This window comes from Phalacrocorax aristotelis, chromosome 1 (genome assembly GCF_949628215.1).
Source record: "Phalacrocorax aristotelis chromosome 1, bGulAri2.1, whole genome shotgun sequence".
Lineage (NCBI taxonomy): Eukaryota > Metazoa > Chordata > Aves > Suliformes > Phalacrocoracidae > Phalacrocorax > Phalacrocorax aristotelis.
Genome location: NC_134276.1, coordinates 79,827,640 through 79,853,154, shown reverse-complemented (window position 1 = coordinate 79,853,154; position 25,515 = coordinate 79,827,640). Strand labels below are relative to the sequence as shown.

Here is a 25,515-nt window from a genome sequence, read left to right as displayed (position 1 = left end):
CCCACTTGCTAGGCTGAATGTTATGATAATTTGAGAGATGAAGAAAAGTAAAGAGCGAGCATGAAAGTGCTTCCATGACCAGCTGTAGGAAAAAGAGTAGACCTAGACCCTAGCTGGACTAAAGGATTTGCAGTTCTAAGACACCATGGCCATGAGGAACTAATGAGTCCTAATTTTAATGTTTTCCACAGCATTCTAAAATTGGTGAAAAATGTATTCAAAAGAAACTCCACAGAGAGTTGAGATACTATTTTTAGAGAATAAGTAATTCTTCACTCAGGTATATTTATCTACTCACAATGACTTGTCTAGCATTTCTACCTCATACTTCCATAGTGCTAGACACAAAATCTTCATGAGACCATTTACACTTTCCCATTCCCTCTCCCTATTTAACTTCATGTATATGTATCATAGTAGTGTTTTAGCAGCTCCACCAAATGATTAATTAACAGTGCTGGCTTTTGGAAGTCATAAAGTATTTAGAGTTTGGAACTGGGGGGTGTGTGTGTGAGGTGTACTTTGTGTATTCAGAAAAAAAAAGAAAAAGCTGTGAATCAAATCAAACCTTCCAAAATGACAATTCTATAAGGAAGGGCGAGAGCAGAGAATTATATTTGGTTTGGAATCAGCAGCAGCACATAGGTCAAGATATTTTTGAGCCCAAACTATAAAGCTTTGCTGGCTAAGTAGTTTTGTCATCAAGGATATGAACTGACACTAAGGTAACAATAATGTTTTTAGGACTGAGATTCAGTCTTCACTTGTCACTGAACAAGACCATATGGATGGATCAGAGCTACGGACTGAAAACCTGCCTGTACATCATACTATGGCATTGAAGCAAGCCCAGATAATATAATTAAGTTAATCTTGAAGACTCTACTGAGTCTTGAAGTCTCTACTTTTCTCACTGAGCAAGTGAGTTGACTGAGAAACTTGCTTCTGTGATATAATGCCATCTAAAAATTAATGTAAAACAGACAGTTAAAAGGTTGCAAATGAAAAAATTAGCACACATTTGGTAATGACAAAATTATCTTATGGATGATTAACATTTCCTAATACTAGAAGGCTCAGCCTTTCTTTATTGCACAAGTGCTAATTCAAAGTGGTAAAGTATCACGATCTTTACAGCACTTCTACGGTCTCGTTGACTTTTAGTGTTGTGACTGCACCATGATTTCTAAGTTCCCCCTCCTACTATGAATGGCAGAAACCTATACTGCTTTAAAATTGAGAGGAGTGAGTATCACAAATGTTTGTATTAGATTCCCACATCTAGGACACCACAGTGTCAATACAAAGAAATGCATTATAGTTGTTATCATTATAGTTATAATTATATGTATTTATTACATAGTTTATTATTTATAATTAACATATATATTATATATGATATATTATATATCATATATTATATATTATATATTATATATTATTATCTGCTGAATATCACAGAATCACAGAATGGCAGGGGTTAGAAGGGACCTCTGGAGATCATCTCGTCCAACACCCCTGCTTGAGCAGGTACACCTACAGCAGGGGGCAAAGGACTGCAGCCAGGTGGGTTTTGAGTATTTCCAGGGAAGGAGACTCCACAACCCCCCTGGGCAGCCTGTGCCAATGCTCTGTCATCTTCACAGTGAAGAAGTTTTTCCTCATATTTAGGTGGAACTTCCTGTGTTCCAATTTGTGCCCATTGCCCCTTTCCCTGTTGTTGGGCACCACTGAAAAGAGTCTGGCCCCATCCTCTTGACACTCACCCTTTAGATATTTATAAGCATTGAGGAGATCCCTCCTCAGTCTCCTCTTCTCCAGGCTGAACAAACCCAGGCCTCTCAGCCTTTCCTCATAAGGGAGATGCTCCCGTCCCCTGATCATCTTGGTAGCTCTCCGCTGGACTTGCTCCAGTAGTTTCCTGTCTTTCTTGAACTGCAAAGCCCAGAACTGGACACAGTACTCCAAATGTGGCCTCACCAGGGCAGAGTAGAGGGGGAGGATAACTTCTCTCAACCTGCTGGCCACAATCCTTTTCATGCACCCCAAGGTACCGCTGGCCTTCTTGGCCACAAGGGCGTGTTGCTGGCTCAGGGTCAGCCAGCTGCCCGCCAGCACTCCCAGGTCCTTCTCAACAGAGCTGCCTTCCAGTAGTTCAGCCCCCAGCCTGTACTGGTGCATGGGGTTGTTCCTCCCCAGGTGCAGGGCCTTGCACTTGCTCTTGTTGAATTTCACCAGGTTCCCCTCAGCCCAGCTCTGCAGCCTGAACTGCCTGAACTGAATATGACTGAATTGTAACTGTAGAAGTATTTTCAATAAATTTTTGGATAAAACTTTGAATAAATTTGAAAAGTGTCACAATCTATAGGAACTTGTTTTATACTACTTCATGGACTTTGCACTTCTACTAAGAGGTCATTGAAAGAACTATGACAAAAAACTTTTAGTGAAATGCAGTCTCAGTCAGTTTCAAAAAGCTTTTATTCAAATCCATCTACAGAATTTCCCTACTAAGAACAACAAAACAAGAAACAAATTTTAAAAGCTAGACTTTTTTTCCTTTCTTTTAGTTTTAGGAAATTCTGGATGTCTTAACAAAAGATACTTGAAAATGTAATGAATTATGTGTCCTCTCATAGTTTGAGACAACACAAAAAGCTCTGAAGTAAACAGATCACTGTACTGGGATGTGAGCTTTTCTCTGGCTAAGGACATTTACACTGATTATTGAATATTTCTGGTTGTGTTTGTCTTTCCAAAGTACTGATCAGGACTTGTATTCAGAAGCAACTACATGGTACAGAGTGCACATCATCCACAGATGTGCATGGGCTTCCACAATATTACTGTCCAGGTGCACCCATCCTCCAAGCACCCACTGTTTTCTTCTTATAATTATTTCTTCTGCCTTCCATGGCACAGTCTTTTAGGGCATACTGAGAAGTCATCTTTCTCTTGATAGTCAGGTTTCCAAGGAATTTCTCTAACAAACAAATACTTTGCCTTATTTTCCAGGAGTAATAGGACGTCAGAGGCTGCGGCACACAAAATACTCTGTGTAGGTTGTGCATGCATTAACTACTTCCTTTGAAGAACATTGCCTAAGACAACATATGCCATTTGAATCTGATTTTAAAATTAGGGTGAATCAGCACCGTGTTCTGGATGTAACAAGCAGAATGCTGCAGGCTCAAATACAACACTGAACTAAAGATATTTTTGGAAGGTTAATGCTCCAGAAATCATTAAAGACTCACTTTCTATGTTATTTGGTAAGCTGAAATTCATTTTTGAAAGTTGCAGTGCATTTTTATCTACTCTTTTATGTAGTTGTTGTTTTTTTTTTGTTTTGACTACCACTAACTTTATAAATAGATAAAAAATTATCAGACAGTTGTTCTAACTCAGGTTTTTTTTTCTATTTAAGTGTTAGCTGTGGAGTATACAGAAAAAAAAATCTGTAAGGTTTTTCTTTTGTACTGTCACAAGTGCATGACACAATATCTGACAGCAAGCCATTCAAGCTTAAATAATACTGAATTAGCTACTTTAAATGCCTTTGCCTTTACACGATCACTGAAAACTGTCAACCTTTCTCTGCTCACTAAGAACATTACTAATTTAGGTCACGATATCTTGAATTCAATAGACCAGTATGTTATGGTTGCTATTTTTATATGAAGAAAAAGCACTACAATATGATCACTGAAAGTCTGTGTGTACAATGTAAATGTCAAAGGACATTTACCAGTCTTTCACTGGGGGAATGGCTGTCTGAAACAAAAGTGTTCCTGCACCAGTTTTACCATGACTAAAACATTCTATTCTTTCTAGCTAGAAAGCAAAAATTTTTGTGACAGTAGGAAAGTCTTACTCCTTCAAATATTTATCCATTCTTTCTTATCCTATTTTATCTGTTCTTTTCCAAGGAAAAGATATGAGGTTGGTCTGATAAGATTTGATAAAAAAAAAAAAATTTCTTTGTAAGAAAACAAAATGTTTCCTTGACAGCAGTTATAATCACATGGTAGTATTATCTATCCTTTTGAAGATGCTGTGCAAAAGAAGAAGGTCCTGGATCAAACTTCTATTAAATTTACCTTCCTTTGTATTGTTAAGCAATGAAAGAAAGTAACTATAACTGCTGGCATTCTCAGGGTCAATGTGAATCCTTACTAATCTGTAACAGCATCCTCTAAGTCCTTTGTTCACCACAGAGGACGCAAGTAAACCATAAATGGAAAAAGCTCCTCAGGGAAGCAATCAAAAGAATAGGAGGAGAAAACTAGGCAAGGGTATGGGTTCTGCCAATGACTCTACCAGGTATGACAAGCACATCCCACAGTTTACGTATGCAGCTGCCACAGGATTCACTCACTGCATGGCAAAGAACACAACGAAAAATTGCTGTCCTGTTACTAAGATAGTAATGAGGAGGCGGGTAGGAAAACCACTTACGAGGCTTCAGGAAATGTATGAATTGAAATTTCTTGTTTATATTAGAGAAAGTAAAATAAATATTAAGAGATATCTCCAACATAACAAATATTTAGCAACATCTCTAATACTTCCTATTTTAGAGAAAACAGAACTGTTAATTTACTTTGTGGATGTCTGAATGATTATATTTCTTGAATGCTCTAAGAAGACCGAACAAGAAAGGGCTGGAATTTTCAAATAGAAGCATATTGTCATCACTTACACTCCAAAATATCTCTCACATACAAATTAATGCATTTCCATTTGCTACTGACAACCGCTAGCCTCACCAGCCTCACACTGAGAACTTGACTGTAGAAAAAAGGTTTTAAGCTGATTCTATAGAGCTTCATAGAGGTTTCCATTTTTGCTACCTGCCTAGACTCTGTCTCCTGCACTTTCTCTTCCTCAAGACAGTACTGTGTTCATAAGTAAGCACTCTTTATGCATATGAATTCAGTTTACAGTTTTTTAACTATTAAGACTCAATGTGATATTGCCAAAAATGAAGCTTACAATGGCACTGTAAATAATGCAAGCCCTCTTAATTAATAAAGTAACTGTTATTACCCCTTAAGGTATACATATCATAGTCCTTTCGAGAGATAAGGGAAAGTGCCAGGTATTCCTCTTCTTATTTTAATTTCTTCAGAAATGGGTGTTATTTTAATTCCATTTCACAAGAAAGGCTATACCTGTCCAAACCAGAAGTTGTTACAAAATGGCCCTTATGGTTCATGGCCAAATGGCCCTGCTTGGTTCTCTCTTTATTATGACTATAATGCCTTTAGCCAAACAGAACTGTGAGGAATCCCTTAAAAATCCCAGCCTAATCAGTAAATTTATCCTATGTATCCAAATCGGAAACTGCAAAACAGCAAATATTCCTCTCTCATTCTCTTTTTGTTTTTGACCTGTAACAGCTGATACAGCAGAAAAGGCTAAATGCATGACTAGGAATATCCCCTCATCTCTAGCCAAAGAACAAAATACCTCTCATGAAATATGGTAGACAGTTGGATGCTGGAGGACATTGCAAGACTCAGGAATCACAATAGTTATGAATTCTACAATAATAATGAAAAAATCCCTGGTTAGTGAATTTGATTGAACTATTTTCAATAATTGCCGTAAATCACAACATATGAGAAACTCAGAAGTGCATCCTATTTGTTAAGTGGAAAATTTCCACGTAAAGTTTTTCAGTGAACTTCTACTGCCTTTAAAAGTCATTATATTTGCATTTTAAGCTAGTTTGATTCTATTGTCTACTGTGCTTCAATTTAACTTGCCATAGCAGGTCTCTTCTTTTGTTTACTGAATGAAATTTTCCACTGAATAATGAAATCTATTTTGAAATAGAAAAGGTGAAGTGTTGCAAGTAAAGTCACTCTAGCATTTATCAGATACATTAGTGTATTTTTATTAGTAGTACCAAAATACTGTGAAGATTATTATTTCTGTATAGTACAGACTGTATTGCATTACATTTTTCAATGTTCATTACACAGGATTACATTATATTTCCTCCTTATCAAATGAAAATGTTGTGCAAAATCAGAAGAGTCTGAAAGATGCAGTAGCCCCATTCAACTGTAGATTTGCTCTGTATCTGATTAATTCTGTCCTTCTAATTAAGTTGTCATAGCAATGAATTTTTAATAGTACTGATTCATATGCCAGTAATGTTCCGGAAACAGAGCTCTTGATAGTTTTTTAGTATTCAGTTATGCTAAATTATAAGTTTAGCAAATACACAAGTACTGGTCTACTTGCACTAGCAGAAGAAAATGTGATCAGAGTTAAATTAGGCCAAAGCATAATCTGACACACAGCTAACAGAAAGCTACGTAAAACTTTGGGTGGCTCAGTTCAAGAAAGTAACGGCAAATCCTACACCTGCTTTGTTTTAAATGTAAATGTTTAATAATAAAAAAACCTAAGTGATTACACCTTACTAGGCAGAAAGAAAAGTTTTGGTTGGTTGGTTGTTTTTTTTTTTTCCAAATGTGTTGCTTTCGTATATTGGTACTTACACGGTACACCAGGCAGCCGTGGAGTATTCTCAATGCTTATTAGCACTGAAAATGAGAAATCACAGTACTTTGCTGACTGTTTTAGCATGTCTTCCTCTCTGTATCTTTAACAGATCAATGAAATTGCACATGTTTATAAGGTTTCAAAATAACAGGAAATCATCCTCCAATGACTAGGACTATATGTCTTGGTTGTTTCCAAAAGGCACTGGTAGCAAGTGCCACCATGCACGGGTCTGTGAGAGCAAGACATGAATCATGAGCAAAGAAGATGTTTCATTCCTTTTTTAATTCCGACTGTGAAGAATAATGTGCACTATATTTTAATATCAGGCAAAATGTAAGTGAATCAAAGAGAGATGAAGAAGAAGGCTGGGAAAGAGGAGGGTAGAGGAAAGAGAGATTCTTTTCCTCATGTTTCTCTAGAAAGGATAAGGCTTAACTTTTGAAGTGCTGGTTGAGAAGAGCATTATGTAGCACACATCCTCTAAATGCCCCTTCAAAGGGCTGATGAAGGGGAAAGTATATTGTGAATGCAGTAACTGACCTAACTAATATGTCTTAATGAAGATGTGTATTGATTTGGTTATGAGGAATGATTAGCCTTTAAATATATAAACATAAAATGGTAATTGTTCACCCTAAAGTTTCTGACCTTCCCTGGATAATGTGAGGAACACATCTGCTTAAGTCAGTCTTCAGAAGCTTGCAAGAAAGGGATAGGTGTGCAAATACTATAAATTTCACATACACTGAATTTACCTGTTTAATATATATAGCCTAAGAGTCAAAAATTAAAACAAAAGTCCTTTTTTCTGACTGAAGCACAGTGGAAATCTAACAATGGCAAAGATAAAGTTACTAAGGGAACTGTGGAGTGATGGAGGCAACACGGTACAAAATGACAGACTAAGCAGAAATTTTCCTTCCCTCTCACTTCCTGGTATATACATTTTTCCTTAGGATCAAAGCTAATCCTACACTTTGAGTATCTAGGATAAAACCTGGAATATACAAGCTGAAGCTAAGCCTTCCCCCAAAACAAATACAGTAATAAATATGAGAATATACACATTAAGAAGTGAATATATGCAATATATGCCCATTTATCCTTTATTTAGAATGGATTGTACGGTAGTTAATAAATAAATAAATATAATTTTCCTTAGCAGTTGTACGTTTTCTCTTCCACAAATTTCTGGCTGTTGCTGCTTTCTTCTTCAAAAAGTACATCTTTAAAATTAATAGAAATTACACATTTATTGGAGACATCAGCAGTCTATAATGTAGTCTCAAACTAGTTATCCTTTTAATAAGGATCCATCAGCAGAGCAGTGCGGGAGATGCTGAACATAGCTGGAGTTATTCATTTCACACTATCTCAGTTTCTTTCACTAATGCTCAGGACTAGTGAGAGGCAGAGCTAGTCAGCATTGGGCCCGTACATACAGGCACAATCTGCAGGTAGCATGGTTTTATTTAGTTCCAAAGTAGCTGCATTAAATCTAGTTAACTATCTGGGGAACACAGATCAAGAACAACATGCCTTTCCCGATCTAAAATATCATTTACAATACACAAAGAGAGACAACTGTTCCTGATTGACTTTTTTTTTTTTATACAAGAATGTCCTGATTTTTCTTAGAATAGGAATATCACCACTTCAAGACTATCCATAAGAATATTAAGTATCTGATTCTGGCAGTCCTCTGTGAACTGTTATTTGCCTGACTACAGTCTCTGGCAAGGTGCAACTAAAAGATGAGAGATCCTACAGCCATACTGGAAAATGTGTGTCCTCATGGAGGTGTGTGGTACTTACTTAGGCCATAAAGTGTGTTAGGCATGGAGTATGGAGATATGGAGATAGGAATGGTGATCAGTCTATACCCAAACCCCAAAGACTTACAGCCTTGTAACTGGTAGTAGTAGCATGCTGAGGTTAAGTGAAAGTTGCACAATTTTCCAGCTTTCTAGTCTGTCTTTAATGAACGTGCCCTCATCCACTTTCTGGGATGCACTCCTAAGCATAAGGAATGAACTGCTGCTATAGGATACTTCTAGTTCTTTGCTGCTAGGCAAAAGCTCTGCAACATTTTATATTAAATGTTTGAAATAATTGCTTCTCCAGGAAAAAGAAATAAAAAAGGCATTGCATTATATTTCTGCTTTACTTGTGTTCATTTTCATACACTAAAATATCACTTAATAGGAGCAGAAATAGTGACTGTGGATGGACTCTGAGATTGGCTGTAAAGATCGAGCTGTGGTGGGAGGCTAGAAGACAATAACACTCTAACTAGTAATATAATGCATGTTGAACTTACCAGTTACTTCATACAGAGCTGCTGATATATCAAAAGAAAAACCAACATTACTCATTTTTCCACATGAGCACCCACAGCAACGCTGATAGTATTGGGTGCATACAGCTGTAATGCCAGTATATTTATCTCTATACAACAATAGCACATGGAGAGAGATAAACAGGAGCCAACCTTAAGCTGACTGCAACAAATATCTTTAGAAATATGATTGCACTGTCTACGCGGAAAAGGCATTTTTGAAGATCTGAGACTGGAGATGTAAGAAAGAAGCAGGCATTGAGCGCTTCCAGGGGACTGGTACAAAAAAGAGTAGAGAGGAATATCTGGCTACTGCCTACTCTCACACTACCTGTAAGCTGACAATGTCATATTACAAAAATGCTTCCATACAAAAATCAGCCCAGTGTTATGAAAATGTTATAGCCAGGTTCTGAGTGGGCTTTCTGTTGTGATTGCCTTGGAGGAAGGATAAAGGAAGAACCACAATCTACATTGCTGCCCCTCAAGTAAATACAATGGACCAGCTCCTCATCATTGCTCCCGTACATTTCCCATTCAATTCACCTTCAGCGAGTAACAAAGATGACCCTTTCCTCAGACAAGGGGAACTTCATCTTGCAAAATTGTATGTCTGAGCAAAACAGCTTCTCTGCCCGCCTGGAGCTCTGCCTACTTCTCGTCATCCCACAGAATAATTTCATCCAACCTCAGAACCATAATGGTACTAGATAACCACTTCTTCCAATTGCTTGGTTCTTCCTTATGATTATTGATCAAATGAAGGCAAAGTAGTGGTAAATAAATGTTATATGTAATATTTTCTCTTTTCCTAGTTTAAAGCCCAAGACAGGTAGAGAGTGATCCTACAGGTGGCCAAGAAAATGAAGTTTCCAACTTGTTTTAAGTTTGTACATAAGTATTAAGCAAGTCCTTTCCCAAGGTACTTAAACTAAAAAATGGTACACCAAAGCCTGTCTTGGATCATCATTTTGAAGCTGTAACACAAGTTGTCACTTTGAGTGTCAACTGAGATGAGACAAAGCTGTGTTTGTCTTCATTCAGCATAGAGGTTTTTACAGAACGGGAAATATGCCTTGGTTTATGTAGAAGTTGCTACCGGATACAGTGAGTTGTTAGTTTAAAAGGAGTGGATCAGTAGGAAATGCTTTTCTCCTTGGCCTACAAAGTGGAATTATATCATTCATATAAAGCATGAAAAGGGACACTTTAATACTGCATTCATTTATTGGATAATTATAACTTCGACTTAGTGATTCTTCTATACTTTGCTATCTCAGGGATAAAAATGGCCAGGCTGACATCACACTTGTGCTGTTATTCAGCAAGCCATCCTATTACCTGTACGTTTTTAGGAAGATGAAACAGTTAACCGTGACCACTTCATTTCTGTGACACAGACTCTCTCTCAGGCAAGTTAGAAAAAGATAGTTTCAGATACCATAGGCCTCAGTATTGTATTGATATGTAACAGTAATGCATAGCAACAAATTAATGTCAAACAGTAAAATGGTGAATCGGTGGACTCTAGCAAAAAGAAAAGTGGATGCTTTTTCCTGATGCTTTTCAAGCTGCAACAAAAATTATATGAAATATTTAAAATGTGAACAGGCAAGTTTACTTACTGTTTCCTGGATGCCAGCGCACTGCATTTAAATATGCATTACAGTAATGGAAGAGAAATTCATGCTTGGATCGGGTAACTTTTCCTTGAAGTAACGGCATCAGATCATGTCCATCAATAATTCTGAGTAAGAAATAATTTCAAAATCAGAAGAATAACACAAACCTCACTTTACTGAGAAGATATTATAATGCTGCATTTCCACTCCTTAAAAAAGTAAATCTCATGATGTGAATGGCCTCCTCTGCTTGGTCAATTTGGAGAAGAAACCTTCAGGTACTCTTCCCCTTTGATTTCTACATTATTTGAGGAAACATTAATTTTACATTTTGCCATTAATAATGGTTGCTTCCTCAACCCGTTTTTATCTTTTTTCTTTTTATTTTTTTTCTCTGAGAAGGTGACCAGACATATATGAGTACATTGCTACAACACAGCCCTCCAGGTATACAGATACCTGCTCAAGCTATTTGGGAGTCGTCTGGCCAGAGTCACCCTAAACCACAAAATATATGCTGTGCCGTGTTAACATCCCTGGAAGTAATGGTAAGAACTCTATCCACCATATTATGCATGCCAGGATTTAATACACAGCTAGTAATTTTGAAATTGAAAATTAACTATATTTAAATGTCTGTTTATCAACAACACCACACACCCTCCCCCCCACATATATATAAAATCTCTAAATTCTGCTGGACAATTCTGATCATGCTTTGAAGTCATCAGTCAATTTACATCAAAATGGAGTTATAAAATAAGCAAGGCATCTAAATGTTTCCATAAATTAAGCCTATGAATTGTTAGAATCAGCTGACGGGGGAGAAAACACAATCTGCATTTTTGACCTGGTGTGAATTACAAATTTTACAATAAGTTTTATAGGAAATTACTTTTTGCTGACATACAGATTAGCAGGTAATTATTTTTTAAGTATTTTGAGCAACATCTCATAAAAACGTTCTTGAAACTTTTAAAACCTTAAATGTCTATGTTAATTTTCGTCACCATGTAAAACCCTTTTCACATTAGTGTAACCATTACAAGACAGGTACCATCTTCACTTTTTTAAGCCACGAGCTACATATGACTATGAAATTTTTGGCAGCAATTGGATGCAACAGCACAATTCTGAGTAGGACTTTCCTCAAAGGATGGGCAGGAAAACATACTGGAATTCCTAAAGAAATGTTGTCTGATAACTCTGCTTTCTGGGTGCATCTTTGTCCATGGGGGTTTGGTGAATTAGGGTCTTTCCCACTCTCAAATTTTCCTGTTTTCTTCCTGAGTAATGCACTCTTGTCTCGCCCCTGCAGGTCTGCCCACTATCAAGCTAAGAGCAGGACACACGCATGCCTATTGTGCACTTTCTGTTCTACAGGCTGTTGGAGAAAAGGCTGTCTCCAGTAACATGTGTCCAGTACTCTTGCATTCCCACATCTGCTGGTTTCAGGGAGGGTACATGAGCCTTTTCTTTCTGATGACTTATTTTTCTTCTTTAACTAGGAGAACCTCCTCCTTCCCTTTCTAACCTGTTCCCTCCTAGTGACTGAATCCTAATCATAGTAATTTCTCTTATTTCTCAGGGGGAAATGAATGGAGTGATAGGAATTCAGCTGCTGTATCAAAGATGCTTCAAGCTAGTCTATGGCATCCCACTCTGACCGACCATGAAGCAGTAATTACAGGACAGTCTACACAGAAGAATCAGAACAGAGCAAGCTGCAAGTGGAAGTTTTATTTGTATATTGGGATTTCTATCAAGGGGATCAAAATAAAACATCAGTGCTTAGTCTTCACTCAAGCAATATGAAAATAAAGTGCATAATATTGGACCACATTAAGAACAATTTCAACTGCTTAGGTTCGACTGTTACTGCTTGTAGGGGATCTCTCAGGACCAGTCTGACTAATTTTTCATGTCTTACACATGTCCTGCCCTGCCGTTTTCTTCAAGCACTCAATGAATCATCATTAGTACAGTGTCTCTGCTCACCACTGGTTTTCCTCATGCAGATTCTGGATGCTTTGTGTTCAAAAGCTGTTTGTGTATGGTAGAAGTGTTCAAAGCATATGCATATCACCTAGTTTCTCCACTTACAAGACATGGATGGCAACAGAGTTTAGGTGGAGACACCTTGCTGCCGTGACTGGGTATCTCCTGAACAAGACAAAGCACAGGGTTGTAGGAATGCCAGTAAAGCGTCTTACTAATTTTAGAAGTCCAGTGAGTTTTCTTATCAGGCTCCAAAACTCCATAAGGGATCATTTTCACTAACTTGGTAGACAACAAAAAATCCTGTGAGAAGGCATTTTGATGTGTTTTGTTATACTAAGAAGGCCAAGGTTGAGCTCGTAAAGTTTAAAATAATTTACGCTTGCATTTTCTTTTTCTACCTCGTTCACTCATGCAGAAGAGAGTCTTTTTTTGATACATTCATTTTTGCTGTTAGTAAATAATTCTAGGCCATGATTTGACAGTATGTTGCTCTTGGTGGTATCCTCTTACTCTCACGTTGCTCGGTGCTTGTTCTGCAAGTTAAGCTGCATGTACACACAATGTTTCTGTAAAATATATCAGTATGTCAATTTGAAAAAAGACAACATACTACTGTAAGTAATGACAAAAAAGTCCTTTTAAAATGTAATTTTGTCTTTTAATTCTAACCTGTATCTTAATAGACATCACTAGGATGTACAAAACGCTCATGAAACTTCCTCTAAAACAGAGATAACTACACAGTGTACCTGTCAGAGGGTAACTGTGCCTCAGCAAGTTTGACTACGGTAGGAAATATATCCATGTTGCTTGTTGGCTCATCGATATAGGCACCAGCCTGTATGACTCCAGGCCAACGGAGAAGCCCTGGCACACGAATACCTCCTTCCCAGTTCATTGATTTTCCACCTGAAAAATGAAAGTTTTGTTTGCCAGAAAATCAATTTCTTCTCAGAAAAATACGCCCCGCAAGATTCAATTTCCAAATAGTAAACGTTCTGTCTAGCTAGAATCTTTCATTAATTTATTTTATTTTTAATTTGCTAGGTTTAGATTTTCCAACTACAATCTGTACCCTTCTAAAAGTAAATCTACTAATATGTATTAGACAGAGCTTATAAAATGTATTTAGTTTATAAATAAAATTATATAGCAGCTGTAGGAGATGAAAAGGCTCTTTGTAGAAATAGCCATATAGAATTTGGTCTAGATAAGTGTGCCACATAGGTATGTGAAGATATAACCAAAAAACCCAGAATGAAAAATAAATTGATGTATGCCTATGAGGTATAAACCTAGAGAAGATATATGATATTTTATTAAAAATGGTGCTTAATAACTTTAGAATGTACTAATTAACTACGTTACTGAATTCTCCAATTCAATGCATATGGCTTTGCCATACATGCTGTCTACCTTACTGACTCCTCAATGATCTTCTCTATTTCAGCACTGGGGGATTCAGAATCCACATGTTTTTTCTACAGGTTTTTCAGTGCTCAGTAAGGTTTTCTACAGGTTTTTTACTGTTCATAGAGGTGAGTGGCAACTTCAAGAGAGAAAACTGTCTTTTGCAGCAATCTGTACCCATTATACATATAAACAGTCTTGTGGCTGCAAAACCTTTAGCTCATGATTCTTTGCTGTACCAGATTTTTGCTTACTTTTTTCATGGGCTTTAACAGAATTTATAATATTTACTAGTCAGGGACACATGATTATCTAGTCTGACATCAGAAAACTCAGACTTTCTAATATCCAACATTACTTCAAGCAACAGTCTTTGCTAAGTTTTTCTTGGAAAGCAGTGCCAAATTCAGATCTCAACAAGACTATCCATCTTTTAAAGCAGTCTTAAAAATTTACTTTTGTCACTGCGTCAAATGTGATTCCATTTTCACCATAACACACATGGCTACCTATTCTAAACCTCAGGAATGAGATGCATGAATGACTTTTGTTTGCATTCTTGTAAAAAAGAGATTTTCAAAACAAAAACCTAAAGAAAATGTAGATTTAAGTTTATAAAGGTGTTATTTGGTGAGGTTTAAAGCACCTGTCACCTGGCAGAAGGAAGTGTTCACCCAACAGTATGCCGACGGGTTGTTAATATGGTTAGTTTGAGACCAGTGTAGATGTCAATAGATTGTGTGCATCTGTAGAAAAGGTGATTCTATCCATGTACAACAGTCATTAGTATTTTAAAAGTTTGGTGGGGATTATTTGTTAGCTAGCAGGAAAGTGTCAAGATTAATATCCGGAGTTATGGTTCACAGATCCTGTTGAGTGGGAGTAGTTAAATCTGAATAAAAATCCAGGAAAAGTATAAGAACATAAAATTACAGATATCCTCAAAATAAGATATTGTTCATCTAACAATTATGCTGGGGAGATGATTTAGTTCATGAGCTGGATCCTAGTTCTGTGTAAACATCACAATAGCTTGTTCACTGGACAGTATGGACAGACAGAAAACTCTTAAGAGCTAATCTATACTATAGGTAGCTTTAAGTGTAACATTCCTTTTATTTCTGTAGACCTGTCTGAATCTACTAACAGTGTTAGCTAGATTGTATTGTTTAAATAAATTCTCAGTTTACTGTTGCCTCCTGTGTAACCTGAAGAAAGAGCAATTTCAAGGTAAGTGGTGAATCCACACATGTTGCAATTCTTAAAACCTAGATATTGGATCAGTTTCACAGCTCCTAGGTTCACAGTACAATTTTCTTGAATCATTACAGAACAGGACAGAAAATTTGCACATTACCCAAGCACAAAGGGAGCACTCAGCAAACTTGGCCTCCCTTCTGTGAGGCACAAAAAGCAAAATGGACTCCACAGCAGGGCCATCTCCTTGCTTATATCTATGGAGGAGTGACTGATGCTTTCCTTTCAAAAGACTAATTGGGGCATAATTTTTTGATATCTCTGGAGGTTAGGAATAGCAGTGAACCAGGGCAGGAATTATAGGTCATTGTGGAAGACTGTCTTCTATTATCTATGCCTATGTGGTGGTGTTCTTTATTAGAACCGTGTTTAGTGACATCACTAGAGTTACTTAGTGCCATTATATGATTACAAATCCCCTATTATAAAATGTCTTTAAAACTCTAGCTTTTAAACATTGTTCAAGCTATCTGCATTCCTTTTTCCTTAAAAAATAAATCAAGGTTTTACTACTAATGCTTGAAACATGAAGTAAACATCCAAATGGCTAAAATATTTGAAGGAAAATAAAAAAAAATCCACAAAAGGTCATTATTTAAAAATAAAATCTCTTGATATTTCAGGATTTGACTCATTAGTTTTGTATTTTGCTTGGAGTTGACAACACTGAAACAGAGAAAATGCAGCAACCTAGTAGTCTGTATGCCTGGCAAACCCTAGGCAGCCTAGCTATATATTATTTTTGTTCCCTTAAATTCTTCTAAAAACGTTTTTAAAACAGCATAAAACACCCCAGGCTGTATTTTCATGCTTAGCTATCTATGCTTTCTGAGTAGTTGCACCCTTTGGTGTTACACTGAACAATAGCCTACATTCACCTCTCCTGAAAAATCTGCAGGAGCAGGCAAAGTACAGACATAACTCTCTGCAGTCATCCACAACATGATGTTAAATTTCCATTTTAACCTTATTTCAAATCTTAGCTAAAAGAATATATATTTTTTTTCTCCCTCTGGTTTAAATTGACTGCTATTACCTAACTCTGGGAATAGAGCTTTTACAACAGATGATATATAAAGGAGAACTCTGTGGTGTATCACTATTAATATTTTGAATGATGAATGATGAAAACCATTTAAAATAACTTTCTTAGATCACTTGGATTATAACCATGCTACCCTTTCCTTCCTCCTTATATTCTTCTAAAAAGAAAGCTTCCAAACCCAATTTATTCTCTTGAATGATAGAAAAAATACAAGGAAATTAATTACTCTGCCCATCTGTAGTGGACTTTATGCTACAAATATCAACTATGAAAACTGGTTACTACTGCTTACCTTATAAAACATACAACAATTTCTTTTCAATGGCAAGGCCATCCTTTATTTTACTGATTTTTAATCTGTTCCGTGTACTGCTTTTGTTAATTTTCAGCCTGAGCTGTTTTTGTACAGGTGAATCTAATAGATATAGCTCATTTGGACATCTTCTCATCTGATCTTTCTTCCAATCAAATGAAATTGTCTCTCAAGATACCTTCTGTTTCAGTCAAAATTACAAGATGGGTTGATTATTTAAAAAAATTGATCACTTCAGAGAGAATATAAAAATACAGAACATTTGAAAAAAGGGTCAGTTCTTGCTCTCCTTAAAGTCAAAAGTGAAACTCCAACTAATATCACTAAATATGCAACAGCATAGTTCCTGAGGCCAAAGTAATGGTCAGTTTGATTTCTCTGTGGCTTACAGATAGGAAAAGGTTTACTTATAGATTCAAGAAACACTGCTGAATTAACATATCACTGCAGTAATGAAATAATATAAAAATAATAAATTTCAATAAAATATTAGACAGTCAATTCCTCCAGCCCTTTTTTAGCTCTCACAGAATTGCAGTAGATGTGATTTAAAAAATCCTTAAAGAACATCAGTTTGTTATTTTTCATGGATATTAACAAAGTAACTATGAATATATCTATTTCTAAGGCACAAAGCACTTAAAAATAATGTTTAAATGGTTTGCCATTAACAGCATTTGACTCCATTTCCACTAGCAGCATAACTCATAACCCACTCTAGAAGCATGACAGTAGCTAACTGTCTGTATCCATTGTGCTAAATGCTTCATAAATACAAAGAAAGACAGTGTTGCTAATGTGCCAGTCCAAGGTACAGTCAAAATATATTTATCTACATGTCCAAAAGGAGCTGACAGTATGAGTATTGAAAGATGCAAGGAGACTCCATAGAAAATCCCATATGTAACAGAGTGGGATAGATATTAATAAGTGATAATGAAGGAAGGCTTCCACTGCCTGCATATGTACTGGTGAAATAGTATAGTGAGAAAAGAAGTAAAGAGTAGTTTTTAATGGCTTGATTGTTTACTGCTATAAAGTATGCAACAGGAGATATATTTTTCGTAACACGCTGAAGTTAATTCAAGAAACTATTCACTAAGCAACTAAATAAAAATCACCACAAAATAATTAGATTCAGTATCTCAGAGTACCAAAGAAGAATATAATGCCATCCTTTAGACCAGTCATCTTAAGCTTCTTGTTTATTCAAGGGAGAGAATACTCCATTTATTTATTCTGGTCAGTTTATTCTAAAGTAGAGATTTAAATATTTCAGAAAATCTAACCTTATTTCTGTTCCTAAAGGAATGCTAAGGTGACTAGCTAAAATAAACATGTTTAAATTGCAGATGTCATACTAACGAGAAAGATAATGAAAAATACCTAAGGAGAAGTCAGAGCAGATATCCTGGATATGACGTACAAAAGCAATGCCTGAAAGTTCCATATGTTTTAACAGAGAAATGTTACAGAACTTGGGGGGAGGGGAAGAGATAAAAAAATTCCATTGAAAGTTTTAAGAAGAGACTTAAATTAACCACAGTAGTTTCCATATGTCAATCTGAAAATGTTAATATTAACAGGATTAAAAAACCCATGATTTATATAAGCCATAATCAATTATATGTTAGAAATAACTTAAAGGTTATAAATTATACATCATATATGACTTATAAGCCAATATATGAAAAAGCATTCAGTGATCTGGTATGAACAATAAAGAGCTAAATAGGAAAATGCATAGAAACAAAGATTTTTCAAAAAAATATATCATGAACTGGAAGTTCCCAAAGGAACTAACAAGCCCAAACGTCATAAAGGAACCATTGGCCCAATATGTCCACAGGAACTAGTAGGTTTCTGAGAGAAACTAAATTTCTCTGATCAGTTTCTGATCAAAACATTAAAAGTATATTACCATGTATGTACCAGGAAAAGTATATTACCATGTATGCACCCAGGAGTCCTTCAGATGTTCAGAAGATCTTGAGTTGTTGGGAAGAAATTAATACTAAAATAGCCACTGTTTTTTGTTTTAGAGGCTGCTGTATCTAGATTTAAACCTTTGAAAGATCGTTGACAAGGATCTTCAGGAAAAGTTTCTGGAGCATTAATCATGGGTTAGGAGACAAAAGGTTGCTATGAATCAAAATCTGACTAACAGGCAGGAAACAAAGAGATAAAACAAACAACATTTTGCAAAAAAGTCAATAGTAAGCTACCTTGATGCTATTCTGTATTAAGTCCCTTGTTATTTTAATATATTTACTTCAATATTGGAAGGAAGTGAGTTGTAGAATTGAAAAATCCATGTAGGACACAAAGTATCACAGGCTGATCAAATTCAGAAGAAAAGATAATGGACTTGACACCTTGTTGAATGAACAGAAAACAAGATGCAAGTTCAAATTCTGTAAAAATATTTGCAGTACAACGAAAATTAGAGAAAAAATAACTGAAATAGGGTCTATGGTCTTAGTTATTCATAACGTAACCTTCACTGCATACTTAAGAAAAAAGACCTATGCAAAAACTGCTGCTTAATGCACATCAGTAAGATACAAAGACAACAGGGAGTCTATAGGATGAAAAGGATAATATTAAAAAGTAAGTATATAAACAGGTAGTAGATACTTCATGGCAAAATCCAAAAGGTAATACTTGTAAAGTTGTTTTAAAATAATATATTGCACAATTATAAATAGTTCACAGAAGAAATTAACAAGAAATTATGGACAAGGAAAAAATCATCAGTTAAGATTGATGGAAGAGACTGACGAAAATTATTTTCTGAATGAGGTATTAAAGGGAAAGAGGCACATTAAAAGTATACAAAACAAAGGTAAGCTAGGGAAGGTATAATAAGTTTTCCCTACTTTATCCTATATCAGTGAGGAAACAGTATTATTAGGTTATGCTAAGAGTTTAGGAAGACTCAAAGTGGAATTCCATCTTTATATGATGAAAATTTATATAACTAATGCTAAAACTCTTAGTAGAATCTAAATTGTCAGGATTCACATCTTAATCCAAGGTCATACTATCTAGGATTAGGAAGAGATCGTCTTTATTCACTGCAGAGCTCCTGCATCTTCCTCTGAGGCTTCCGATCCTGACAACCATCAGAAAAAGGCCACTGGGAAGAGACACCATTATTTTGATTCATCACTTCAATATTACTATATAATGTCTCCTCAAAAAGGATACTGAAGAGATAAACCAGACTGTATATGACAGCAACTAGTTAAACACTATGTTAACTCTGGTTTCTAATTTCAAGGGCTATCCAAATTTACAGTGACCATTCTACAGTCAGAATCCAGAGTAATAAGATCTACAAATAGCAATTTCCTCTTTTTGCATTCAGCCTTGCAGCACTAGCCCAACTCTCCAAACTCCTCTTAAATTTTATTATTGGTGCTCATTTGGCTGGATATCAAGACAAATCAGTGAATTTGAATTGTGGAGATCTGTTGAGAGCTTTTGATTTTAGGGTGGAACCAATTATGGCTGAACATACTGCTCCAGCTCTGACAAGAGGGTTAAGTGGCTTGATTCATATTTGCATTCATGCAGCACTCATATTCTGGTAAGTAGTGGAGATTATCTAACAGAGACAGGGAGAAAGGACGTCCATGTCTCCCAGTTTTATAAACTACTCATCAGATGAAGCAAACTCCTAGTGCATGCACACATTATAAAGATTGTTCTTTTATTTTTTTAGGCACACTGATACCTCAGTGCCTGAGACTTAGGGCTTCACAGGCCTGGTTTTCATTAAATCTGCCAGAGATGTATAGACCTTTAACACTTTTCATTGAACATGGCTGTTAATATGAATTAATTCTTAGATATGAAAATTACTAATTATGCAAATAATTGATCACCTCCACTTCAGCCCTTTAGAAAATAATGCATAATATACCTGTTAAGCTGAGAACTGATATGGAGATGGAGAGAGTGGAAGATAAAGCAGAATTCATTGTATTTTAAAATGGTAAAAGTATCTTCAACTGATTGCCTGGCTCTTTTAAGTTCTTTTTATTTTATTAAGGATGTCTCTCACACAATTGTTACTTTCTTTCTTATATAGTGATTATTTTCTCTCCCACAGTATATTACAACATTTGCCAGCATAGCATAGATGGTAACTGTAAACCACACAACTGATCTTAAAAATAAGAAGCCACATCACTCCCCAAGTAACCCCATCAATCAGATTTTTTATTAATTCATGTAAGATCGATTTCAAATTGTTCTCCATTCTTTAAGTGAGTGAATACAAAGTTTTGCAAGGCTTAATAGAAAAGACTCCATTCAATCAGTGTTCCTCAGGAAGGCATATTCCCCAGTGTATTTGTCTTTTTTTTCCGCCTCATCATTTATCTTGTATCTTATGTCTGGCATTCTAGAAAGCAAATATTTTTTAGAGCTTCTAAAACACCTCAGGCTATGCCTACAGCTAGATATGTAACCATATGGTTCCTTAATTACTTAAATCACTATGTAAGGCCTATGTGCTAATGTTCAAGACACATTTCACTCTGGCGTTAGCCCAAGGGCACCCATGTGATAGCTGGTGACCTCATGACTTTGGCATTGCTTGTTTTGCTTGTGTGGCATTTCTTTAAGCAATCTTTAAAATGTAAGGGTCATTTCTCAGACAGATACCTACTGACTAAAAACTGGGGAGTATTCTCGCTTGAAAACCTCACTGTATTGTTATTGCTTACTGTGTACGTCTGTCGTTCTTCCTTTTTGCGGTTTTGCAGATGACACAAAACCAGTAGTAGTGGCTGATCCACTGACGGTTGTGCTACCATCCAGATGGACCTTGACAGGCTGGAGAAATGGGCCAAAAAGAACTTCATGAAGTTCAGCAAAGGGAAATACCAAGTCCTGCATTTGCAGAGGAATAACTTCTAGCACCAGCAAAGTCTGGGGGCTCACTGGCTGGACAGCAGCTCTGCAGAGAAGGGCCTGGGGGTCCTGGTGGACAACTAGATGAACGTGAGCCAACAATCTGCCCCCGTGGCAAGGAAGACCAACATCCTGGGCTGCATTAGAAAGAATGTTTTGAGCAAGGTGAGGGAAGTGATCCTTATCCTCTGCTCAGCACTTGGTGAGACACAGCTGGCACGCAGGGTCCAAGTGCAGAGCTCCCCAGTACAGACAGACATGGACATACTGGAGTGAGTTCAAAGGACAGCCATGAAAATTATTAAGGGTTTGGAGCATTCGACCTATGAGGAGAGGCTGAGAGAACTGGGACTGTTTAGCCTGGAGAAGAGAAGGCTCAGTGGGATGTTACCCATCTGTACAGATACATGGATTTACCTCAGTAGATACCACTCTTTTCAGTGGTGCCCAGTAACAGGACAAGAGGCAATGGGCACAAACTGAAACACAGAAAATTCCATTTAAACAACAGGAAAAGCTTTTTTTTTTTACAGTGAGTGTGATCAAACACTCAAGCAAGTTTCCCAGAGAGACTGTGGAGTCTACATCATTGGAGATTTTAATAACTTGACAGGACACAGCCCTGAGCAACCTGATCTAGTTGACCCTGCTCTGCAGGGGCAAGGACTACAGACCTTGGGAGGTGCCTTCCAGACTCAACCACTATGTGATTTTGTAGTTCTGCAGCACTTCTTTTAAAAAAAATGGTACCTAAAGGCAATTTACTTCTTTCTCTCTACAACTAGAAGTTTTAAGTTTAGTAAATGACTTTCCAAAACCTGCTGGATTTCCTTGATCTTGTCTCCTGAAATATGAGAGGAAAACAAATTATACAGCCACTTCCTAGTGAAAGAATGAAAAGAACTTTATCTCTGGTAAAAGGACAAGAATATTCACTGCATTTTATTATAAATAATAAACCCAAGCATTCTTACCCTATTTTAATACGATTGAAGATTACTAACAACATTTTGACTTTCCTTTTCCTGACGCTGTGTGTCCACCACTTGCACACTGGAAAACAGTTTTCTGCAGTTTGTGAAAGGCAATCCTTTATTTCCTATTTCACAATCTTGTCTATGAGCAATCTGTGACTGAATAATCATAATCTTTGATTATGACCAATCCGTGACTGTTATAGCAATACTATCAAGTAGAATTCCTCCATCTCCACATTCTTCATTCTCTCATCGTATTATCCTATTACCTGTTCTTCTGCCTTTCTCAAAAATACATAGCTAACAATAATTATGTTCATCCCCATGTTGGAATCACGTTCTCAGATGTATCCAGTGGTGTGTTTTTGTTCCTGCTGAGTGAAGGGATCACCATGCCAGGGACATGGGAATGAACAAAGTAAAAGCAGCTGTTTGCTAAGCTGGAATTTTTCTTTCTTCAAGGTCACCCTACTGCAACAAAACCAGTACCTTTCAGTATTGGTGTGTGCTATTACTGGGAGAAAGTGTATTACAGTAAGGTAGACTTTAAACACAATTTAAGCCTCCACAGAATAAATGGATTTTGGAGTATTAATCTCCTCAAGACCTTCACTGAAAGAATACATCTAAACTATGTCCTTTTAACTAAAGCCTCTCCATTTCCAAATCAGTCTTCAGTTCAGTACGTGTGTTATGCATTATTTTCAAAACTCTCTTCTCCAACTCAGTCTTTTGTGGTTGAAATCTTGTCTTCTTCTCGCTGTTGTTGAACTTGCCCATCCCAAACTCAATTCAACTCCTCATTTTTCTTTTTTAATCTAACTATCCTTTTCTAATTTTTCTGTAACAAATACACTGGACTCTGTTACTGGTTCTCCCACCTTTTCTATATCCTATCTTCATATGATCTCACTCACTCCGTGGTATTTAGCTCCTACTTACAATTCCTGATGGCTTACCAACCACCTTTTTTTCCCTCCTATTCTGCTGTCCAGCCATTACAGTAAAGTACTATGAACTGACATCCTTCCAAAGCTGTGTCTCTGCCCAGTTCAAGAGTATATTTGCTAGTGTTAAAACTCCACAGAGCTTTGGCTGAGTATGTACTCTGGTTAAGCTGCTGTATTTGACAAGTAAACCCCTTATATTTACTGCCTATGGTTGAATTTAGATTGACAATTGTGAGACGTTAACTATTAAGCAATTGACTTTTGACCTTCTTGGCCACAGAGTAAATTACAGTTTTGGAGAAAAACCAAAGAGATGATAGTTTCTGACACAGTTTTTAAGAATCATCAGAGAATGTTCACCTTTATATATGCCATTGTATCCTCCATGGACTTCTCCAGAACTGGATATTTCTTCAATATGAGCCCCTTGGTCAGATGTAAAGTATACAAGAGTTTTATTACTCAGATTATACTTCTCCAGCACATCCACAATCTGCCCTAAAATAGAAAAAAAAAACAACAAACCAAACCAAACAAACAGAAGAAAAAGAACAACTTTAATGTCTTCAAGTGGCTTTTTTCATTAACTTTGGCATGTACAAATATTTTTGCCCTTATGCCTTTTTAAGATTGCTTTCCATATAAACATTATTTATTATACATAACAATTGGCACTATGTAGCATACAGCAGCGGACAATTGCACAAGGCTTGCTGCGATCAAGACCACGGTTCAATTGCTGCAGGGTTTCTTAAAGTATAAAATGAGATTTGTGCATATCAGAGAAAAGGGCTGATGCACAGAGAGCCAGTGACCTTTGGAAGCAGTTGCTTTCAATCAAGGAAACCCCTCAGCAAGAAGATTCAAACTGCAGAGGATATCTGAAAGAGTCTCAGCATGCAGAATAGAGCTAAGGGTCTGGGGGTAAAGCTTTGCTGCCTAGCAATCTATAGAGGCAGCATGGCAAAAAACCTCAGTGTGAGTGTTAGAATAAGACATTCTAAGATAAAAAAGGAAGTTAATATATGGAGTGCTTCTGGACACCACATGGTTTCATTATCAAACCTACTAATTAGTCCCTAGTTTCTCATTATATAAGAATAGACATTGACTAAACTCAAAACGTGCAAGGTAATAAACACACACACGTGCAAGCATTTGAAAGAATAATCCACATGGATATGCCCTAAAACTCCAAGGCACTGTGGGCTCACATTTCATTTTCACAAAGGGCTCCTCACACTACCTTGGCACTGTGAGAGCCTTGCAGTGCACATAAATTACATTTAAACCTATTTAGACTGAGTTCTTTAAAGAGGGTTTCTGTATGAATGAGAGTGAAGTCGCTCTTTGTAACTTGCTCCAGTGAATTTTATACTGAATAGGAATCTAAAATTATTGGTCCTGGAAACCAACCAAAGTGTAAGAATATACTTCTTCACATCAGCCTGCAAATGAGCTTTAACCTTGTACTTTAGGGATCCCAGAGCATATAAAGATAATTCTGTCTTCACAACCTTTTTATCTTTATTCTTTTCATTTAACATCCAACAATGGTCCAATCTGAATGGCAATTTTGATTTGCTCACCTGCCCACCAAGAATTAGTTCATCAGCTGATGCCCAATTATTATGTCCGAGGATGAGATAAAAACTTTGAAATACAGAGTCTTCTTTAACTATTTTCAGATCATCACTTCTGTTGATATGCTCTTTTTTCTGGATAAGGAGTAGTTATCTTACCTTATTGCTACCATTTCTACTTGTCTTTTAATGTTATAGCATTCCAGAATTGCCTTGTTAAAAAGGTTGACTGTGTTCATTTCTCATCAGCTCAAATGATTGGGTCATGAATAAAGGAACATCAGCAGTTAAGTAAGTGATACCTGTTGGTCTTGTTTATAAACTAGGAGCAGAGAAGAAATGTAACAGTAGGAGAATTTGTTTATGTAAATTTTGAAACCTTGTGGGAGTTGAAATTTCCCAACAGATCTGCGGAAAATCTGTTTCAAAGGCTGACATTTTAAAGTTGGTGGGTTGAGGGAAAATCACGCAGATCCATCTTACAAGCCATTCACTTGCTGCAGCAGGTGGACTTAGTGCCAGGAAAGAAAGAGGCAATTTCCCATTGGCTTCTGAGATTGTTTGGAGAATGTAC

The 25,515-nt window shown here is 36.6% G+C and overlaps 1 protein-coding gene across 7 annotated transcripts in view; it reads right to left on the bottom strand.

Annotated features, from left to right (window-relative positions):
- Positions 1–25,515, bottom strand: part of STS (steroid sulfatase) — a 116,052-nt gene that overhangs the window by 22,860 nt on the left and 67,677 nt on the right. For all 7 annotated transcript variants that reach the window (XM_075094939.1, XM_075094954.1, XM_075094980.1 and 4 more), the window contains 3 exons: positions 23,719–23,856; positions 13,233–13,392; positions 10,486–10,607 (listed from right to left, as the gene is read on the bottom strand). In XM_075094939.1, coding sequence (XP_074951040.1) covers positions 10,486–10,607; positions 13,233–13,392; positions 23,719–23,856 — 420 coding nt within the window. The remainder of the gene's footprint in view (positions 1–10,485; positions 10,608–13,232; positions 13,393–23,718; positions 23,857–25,515) is intronic.